General features: G+C 38.6%; 1 protein-coding gene across 1 annotated transcript in view; it reads left to right on the top strand.

The window, feature by feature from the left end:
- Positions 1-3,491, top strand: part of LOC107620732 — a 26,643-nt gene extending 23,152 nt beyond the window's left edge. The window contains exons 2-3 of the mRNA XM_016322858.1: positions 2,613-2,941; positions 3,077-3,491. Of these exons, the coding sequence (XP_016178344.1) occupies positions 2,613-2,941; positions 3,077-3,491 (744 nt within the window). The remainder of the gene's footprint in view (positions 1-2,612; positions 2,942-3,076) is intronic.

The following is an 8,143-nucleotide window of genomic DNA, read 5'->3' as shown; positions in this document are numbered from 1 at the left end:
AGCCACGGTTCTAATAGTTGCTTGAGGATGAGCAAGCATTCTGAGTTTGGTATGGGAAGGAGGAGAATGAGAGGAAAATGAAAACAATAGAGAAGATGAGCTACAAGGTTGTAAAGTTCATTTTCCTCTCATTTGTTTCAAGCACTATAAACTGCATGATTGTTTTTACCTTCTCTATATGCATGTGTGTATGAAAAGGCATAGTTTGATTTCTAAATTGCAACATGGTGCTGTGCCATTGTAATTACCAACTTGAGTTTTGTGAATTCAAAAGCAGTAAAGCATCATGATCATAAACAAACAAGGAACTAAAGAAGAGTTTAGCATGTGCATACAAGTATTGGAAAGCTAGTATGATTAATTGTTGCTCAATTGCATTGGATTTTATTTAATTGAATTTTTCATCTAGAACATTTTGTGAAATCTTTTAAAATCATGAAAACCTTGAAGAAGCAAATGCAAAATAAAGCAAGAAAAGAAAAAGGGAAAGAATGAGAAAGCTGAAGGCTCTGAGTACCAATGGCAATTCATTTGTTAAGTACTTGTGGTGTTTATGTATCAAGCCAAATGCTTGAAAACAAAATACTTAGAAGTCAAGGTTAGGCTCAAAGTGCAAAAGCACTCCCTCAAAGCTCAAGGCTCTGAGCATCAATGATTAGAGAGTCAAGAAAAGAAAAGAAAAATGAGCTTAATGAAGTCCTCTAATCAAATGCTTGTGGTGCTTATGTATCAAGTGGTAATACTTGAAAACAAAGCATTTAGAAGTCGTAGCTTTGTTATCAACTCATGGGGCAAAGCACCCAAAAGGAGAAGCTAATAAGAAAATCAATAGCTTGTTTCAAGGAAGAAATATAAGAAAAATATTTCATAAATTGAGCTAGATGGAAGCATCAATCATTTACATTTCTTTTGTGATTGTAGCATGCTTAGAAAACTAGCTTACACGAACATTGAGTTGCTATTCTTCTTGCCTTGGATTGTCAATCTTTATTGCATGATTCTTTTCTTGCTTGGGGACAAGCAAGGTTTAAGTTTGGTGTTGTGATGACATGTCACCATGTCATGTTTTTTCTATGCTTTTTCATTTGTTTTCAATAAAGCAATGGAAAGTAGGAATCGAGAGCTTTCCAAGCATATATGGCACTACATGGTGGACACTAAAATTGAGGGAGAAAACTTCCCCGTAATGAGCATAAACGAACATGGTGGCAACCTGCAGTGAGGCCAACTGACCTCTGCACCTTCGACGGAGTATAACTCGAGCTGTAGAGCTCCAAATGATGTGCTCCCAACGGCATTGGAAAGTAGACATCCAGGGATTTCCAACAATAAATAATAATATGGGGTGGACAATACGTTTGAGCCTCCAAAACTGGCGTTTTCGACCACGTTTGAGGCAAACTTTACCTCAAACGTTGGGCACCAAAGCCAGCGACCCTGTCCTCTTCAAAGGAGCATAACTTGAGTTGTAGATGTTCACTTGAGGTGATTCCAATTGGGTTAGAAAGCTGACATTCAGAGCTTTCCAACCATATATAATAGTCTATAGTGGGCAAAAAATTGACATCGTTGACAAGAGGACAAACTAGCGCCATGAGTGTGCATAAGGGGGCCAACGTTTGAGCAAAAGTTTGACCCCAAACTTTAGCTCAAACGTTGGTAGCAGCAAGAATGGGGCAGCTGGTGTAAAACGTTTGAGTAAAAGTTTGCCTAAAACTTTTACTCAAACTTTTACTCAAGCTTTTAAGATTCACAACCCGGTTTACATTGGTTCTCTGTCCAACTCCAAGAGCAATCAACCAAGGCCTCTATCAACCCAATTCCATCAAGAGCAAGGGCCCAATTGACACCACTCAAAGGCACAAGAGATAGTTAGAATAGAAATTTCATTTTAATTGTAATTTGTTTTGAATTTCATTTTTGTAAAAATGCCTATAAATAGGTATCTGTTTCATTTTATTTGGGGGGGCGAGCTCCACTAGGGAGCATTAGGAATACAGAACTCTCTCTCTTTAGTTTTTCTTTTTGTTTTGAATCTTGGGTTGAGAATTGAAGAAATTCTGTTTCAATCTCACCTTGAGAATTCTCTCTGTTTTATTCTTCTGCAAACTTTCAAGTGAATTGTGATTTGAATCAAAGTTCGTTTCATCGCCTTCATCTTTAATTTTCCTGCATCTTGTTTGCTAGCAGATCAAGGAAGGAATTGAGATCTAGACTTGTTTTCTAGTCTTATTGATTTCCCGAGATCTTCAACCTCTCATTTAGATTTTGCAATTGAGCTGCATTTCATTTTCTGTTCGGTTCCTCAATTCAATTTACATTAAGCCTGCTGCAAATCTCATTTACTTTCCTGCACGTGTGTTCCTCTGCATTTTACATTTGAGCCACTGTGATCTGAATTTACTTTTCATGCAATTTTAATTTCATTGCAACTTTTCTAAGCTTTGATTTACTGCTTTCATTTAATTTCCCTGCACCCAGTCCCCTTTACTTTCATGCAATTTATATTTCTTGCAATTTAAGTTTCAGCTATTTTACTTTCTTGCTCTTTAAGTTACTTGCAATTTTACTTTCTGCACTTTATAATTCCTATACCCCCCATTGACCATCAGGAAACCAGGATTTCAAATATTGAAGCAACCTTACAAGCCCTTACCCAAACCACACAAACTATTGCCAAAGGACAAGAGAGACAAGAGGCCATGATGAGGAATCTTGAAAGACATATGGGGCAATTGGCCAGACAAGCTGAATGGCCAACTAATGTTTTTCCAAGTGATATAATCTCTAATCCAAGGGAGGAATGTAAAGCTGTGCAGCTAAGGAATGGAAAGATTATGGGGAATGACAAAGGTACTAACAAGAAACAAGCAGAAGAGGACAAGAATGATCAAGAGAGTTCCAAGAAAGAGGAGGGATCACAAGCTTCAAAGAAGGGAAAGCAAGTCATAGAAGAGCAACCACAAGAGAAAAAAAAGGGAGAAGTGAAGCCTTATGCACCCAAACTCTCTTACCCATAGAGGCTGTACAAGGAATTGAGGAATCAACAGTTCCCTAAATTCTTGGAAATCTTTAGGAAACTGGAGATTAATATTCCATTGGCTGAAGCTTTGGAGCAAATGCCATTATATGAAAAGTTTCTTAAGAAATTAATTACCAAGAAGAAAAGCTGGCTTGAGAAAGAAACTGTGGTTCTTAACCAAGAGTCTAGTGCAATCATTCAAAAGGGACATCCACCAAAACTCAAAGATCCAGGAAGCTTCCTTATCCCAGGCACTATTGGGAACATGGCTATTGACAAAGCACTTTATGACCTGGGAGTAAGTATTAATTTGATGCTTCTTTCCATGATGAAGAAATTGATGATAGAAGAGGTCAAGCCTACAAGGATGTCACTACAACTTGCTGACAGATCCCTCAAAATACCAAATAGAGTGGTGGAGAACTTACTGGTAAAAGATAGGAAGTTCATTTTCTCAGCTGATTTGTGATCCTGGATATGGATGAGGAAGGGAACAACTCAATCATCCTTGGAAGACCTTTCTTGGCCACTGCTAGGGCAATTATAGATGTTGAGAAGGGAGAAATGGTTCCTAATGACATGTCATCATGTCATATTTTTCTATTCTTTTTCATACAAGAAACTGATGATTAGTACTTAAATATTGCATTCTTTTGTTCTCAAAAGGTATATTTCCTTGATCTTTTGATTTTATAAATTTTGTAGGAAATAAGAAGAAAAAGAAGCAAAAGAGCACAAAATAAGCTAAAAAGGAGAAAAAAAGAATTTTAGGGCACACTTTGAAGTGGAGTACGCTTTGGAACTTTAGGCCACGCTTTTAAAAGCATGGCCCATGACCATGAAGCCTTGGCCTTATTATCATGCATTAATGTTTATGCATGCATTATCATGAATCAATAGCAAAAGCATGCATGCATTTAATTATTAATGCTTTATGCATGCATGAATTAATAAAGCAGGCATATGATTATTAATGCTTACACATGCAAGAAACTTAATTACTGATGCCAATGGAATAAATGAACGTTACATTAATGGGCATTATTAATAAAGTTCATGAAAGCAAGCATATAACATTATTAAAATCAATTCTTTGCCAAGGCATTAATAAAAGCATGCATGAAAACTTTGATTACCAATGTCCATTTGCAATGAATCAAGTCCTACGTTAAGTGGCATCATGAATTATTAACCAATGAATGCAATGAAAACAAGGAAGCAAGGGTGCTGCGCTGGCTTTGTCAACCGAGCGCTACTCATCACAAATTATTGGACTATTTGCATTCGCCAAAGCTCGAATAAGGAGTCCCACTCAAACAATATGGGCGCTGCGTTGTCTTTGTCAACTGAGCGCTATGAGCAAGGCCTGGGCCAAGGAAACAAAGCAACAAACATAGCGCTCGGTTAACTTAGTTAACCTTTTCGGGCTCCTCCCCAAAGAAAAACAAGGAGCTTCACCAAGTGATGAAATCCCCAAGCCTCGAACCGTGCACATGGTGGAACCAAGAGGAGCGCTAACTTTGGTTATTCTTCAAATTGAAGTTGAATTGCTCCCCTCAAGGCTCGAAGCTGGGGACCTCATTCCACAACAAGGAGCGCTACGCTCTCCCCATTCACCGAGCGCTATGAAGGCTTCCTCACAAGGCTTGGCACGCAACCAATTTGGCAAGACCAAGGGGGAGTGCTGCGCTCTCCTTGACAACTGAGCCGTGCCCTGGGAGGTGTCCCACACACCAAACCAACTTGAACCAAGCAACCTTGAACCATGACTCCAAACCAATTGAACCAAGGCCATCCGGATCCACTCTTGCTCAAATCCAAAGCAAGCAAAGCCCATCAACATAACTCAAAGGCACAAGAGATAGTTAGAATAGAAATTTTATTTTAATTGTAATTTGTTTTGAATTTCATTTTCATTTTGTAAAAACGCCTATAAATAGGTATCTGCTTCATTTTATAGAGGAGGGAGCTCCACTAGGGAGCATTAGGAATACAGAACTCTCTCTCTTTAGTTTTTTTTGAATCTTGGGTTGAGAATTGAAGGAATTCTGTTTCATTCTCACTTTGAGATTTCTCTTGTTCTTCTTCTACAAAATTTCAGTGAATTAAGGATTTGAATCAACCCTCTGTTTACTGCTTTCATCTCTATTTCTTCTGCAAATTGTTTACTGTTGGATCATTGAGATCTTTGAGATCTAGACTTGGTCTCTAGTCTCATCCAACCCCTGAGATCTTCAACTTTCCTTTAGTTATTGCAATTGAGCTGCACTGTTCGGTTTTCGGTTCCTCAATTCAATTTACATTAAGCCTGCTGCAAATCTCATTTACTTTCCTGCACGTGTGTTCCTCTGCATTTTACATTTGAGCCACTGTGATCTGAATTTACTTTTCATGCAATTTTAATTTCCTTGCAATTGTTCTAAGCTTTGATTTACTGCTTTCATTTAATTTCCCTGCACCCAGTCTCCTTTACTTTCATACAATTTATATTTCTTGCAATTCAAGTTTCAGCTATTTTACTTTCTTGCTCTTTAAGTTACTTGCAATTTTACTTTCTGCACTTTATAATTCCTGCAAGTTTACATTTTGTTGGCTTCAATTGTCACTCAAATCACTCAATGTTAGCTTGACTAAACTAATCACCCACTAAAGTTGCTTGATCCATCAATCCCTGTGGGATCGACCTCACTCCCGTGAGTTTTATTACTTGATGCGACCCGGTGCACTTGTCGGTTAGTTTTGGGTGTTTTGGAGAAATTCGTTTTTCCGCAAAAATATCCATCATCAACCATGTAGTGCCATATATTCATGGAAAGCTCTAGAATCCTACTTTCCAATGCCACTGGAATCACCTCATTTGGAGCTTTGTGGCTCAAGTTATTCTTGTTTGAAGAAGGCATGGTCAGGCTGCTGGGTGAGAATTTTGCCCACGTTAATGTCCACGTTAGTGTAACTAACGTGGCCATTAACGTGGGTCTTCCTTTTCTTCGCAAATGTTAGTGGCGTTCACCTTTTCCACTAACTTTAGAGTTTCCTTTTCCTTCCACGTTAGTTCCCACGTTAATGTAACTAACGTGGAAGCTAACGTGGGTGTTTTTGGCTTCGCAAACGTTAGTGGTGTTCACCTTTTCCACTAACTTTGGCATCTCCCTTTCCTTCCACGTTAGTTCCCACATTAATGTAGTTAACGTGGAAGCTAACGTGGGTCTTTTTGCTTCGTAAATATTAGTGGCACTCACTTTTTCCACTAACGTTGGCATTTCCCTTTCCTTCAACGTTAGTTCCCACGTTAATGTAACTAACGTGGAGACTAACGTGGGTCTTCTTGCACCTTCGCTAGCGTTATTAGCACTCACTTTTGCCATTAACGCTGCTCCTTCTTCAAATTTGATGCCATTAATGTTCCCACTAACGTTCCAACTTTCCTTCCTTCCACGGTAGTGCCCACGTTAGTGTAACTAACGTAGCCACTAACGTGGCTCTTCTCTGCTTCTTGTTACCTGAAATCAATCAAACAAAGTGCATCAAAGTCTTGCTCTTAATCATGGGATCATGCATCATCCATTTTATCATTCAATTCATGCATAATTCTCATGAAATCATTCAAAATTCACAATGTTTGCTTGAATCATGGTGTGAATGCATTTTCATCCAAATACTTGCTTATTTCCTAGAAAAATGCATGAAACCAACCTAAAGCATACAAAAAGTAGCTAGTAAAACTAGCCAAGATGCCCTGGCATCAATAAATAATGAAGGTTCAGGCATGGTCGAATGGCCAGCCCCCAAACGTGATCAATAGATCAAAAGATAATCCAAAGATATAAATACAATAGTAAAAAGTCCTATTTATACTAGACTAGCTACTAGGGTTTACAGAAGTAAGTAATTGATGTAGAAATTCACTTCCGGGACCCACTTGGTGTGTGCTTGGGCTGAGCTTGAAGTTTACACTTGCAGAGGCTTCTTTTGGAGTTGAACACCAAGTTGTAACGTGTTTTTGGCGTTCAACTCTGGTTCGTGACGTGTTTCTAGCGTTTAACTCCAGACTGCAGCGTAGAACTGGCGTTTAACGCCCTTTTTGCATCATCTAAACGCCCTATTACTGGAAAGCCATGATAGTCTACTTTCCAACGCCATTGAGAGCGCACCATTTGGAGTTCTGTAGCTCCAGAAAATCCACTTTGAGTGTAGGGAGGTCAGAATCCAACAGCATCAGCAGTCCTTCTTCAACCTCTGAATCTGATTTTTGCTCAAGTCCCTCAATTTCAGCCAGAAAATACCTGAAATCACAGAAAAACACACAAACTCATAGTAAAGTCCAGAAATGTGAATTTAGCATAAAAAACTAATAAAAACATCCCTAAAATTAGCTAGATCCTACTAAAAACATACTAAAAACAATGCCAAAAAGCGTATAAATTATCCGCTCATCACAACACCAAACTTAAATTGTTGCTTGTCCCCAAGCAACTGAAAATCAAATAGGATAAAAAGAAGAGAATATACTATAAATTCCAAAATATCAATGAAACATAGCTCCAATCAGATGAGCGGGACTTATAGCTTTTTACCTCTTGAATAGTTTTGGCATATCACCTTATCCATTGAAGTTCAGAATGATTGGCATCTATAGGAACTCAGAGTTCAGATAGTGTTATTGATTCTCCTAGTTCAGTATGTTGATTCTTGAACACAGCTACTTTATGAGTCTTGGCCGTGGCCCTAAGTACTTTGTTTTCAAGTATTACCACCGGATACATAAATGCCACAGACACATAATTGGGTGAACCTTTTCAGATTGTGACTCAGCTTTGCCAAAGTCCCTAATTAGAGGTGTCTAAGGTTCTTAAGCACACTCTGTTTTTGCTTTGGATCTTGACTTTAACCGCTCAGTCTCAAGTTTTCACTTGACACCTTCACGCCACAAGCACATGGTTAGGGACAGCTTGGTTTAGCCGCTTAGGCCAGGATTTTATTCCTTTAGGCCCTCCTATCCACTGATGCTCAAAGCCTTGGATCCTTTTTATTTACCCTTGCCTTTTGGTTTTAAGGGTTACTGGCTTTTTGCTCTTGCCTCTTGGTTTTAAGAGCTTTGGCTTTTTCTGCTTGCTTTTTCTC

Source organism: Arachis ipaensis, chromosome B10 (genome assembly GCF_000816755.2).
Source record: "Arachis ipaensis cultivar K30076 chromosome B10, Araip1.1, whole genome shotgun sequence".
NCBI classification, from domain to species: Eukaryota; Viridiplantae; Streptophyta; class Magnoliopsida; order Fabales; family Fabaceae; genus Arachis; species Arachis ipaensis.
The sequence above is the reverse complement of the archived record's forward strand: the minus strand, read 5'-3'. Positions and strand labels throughout refer to the sequence as shown.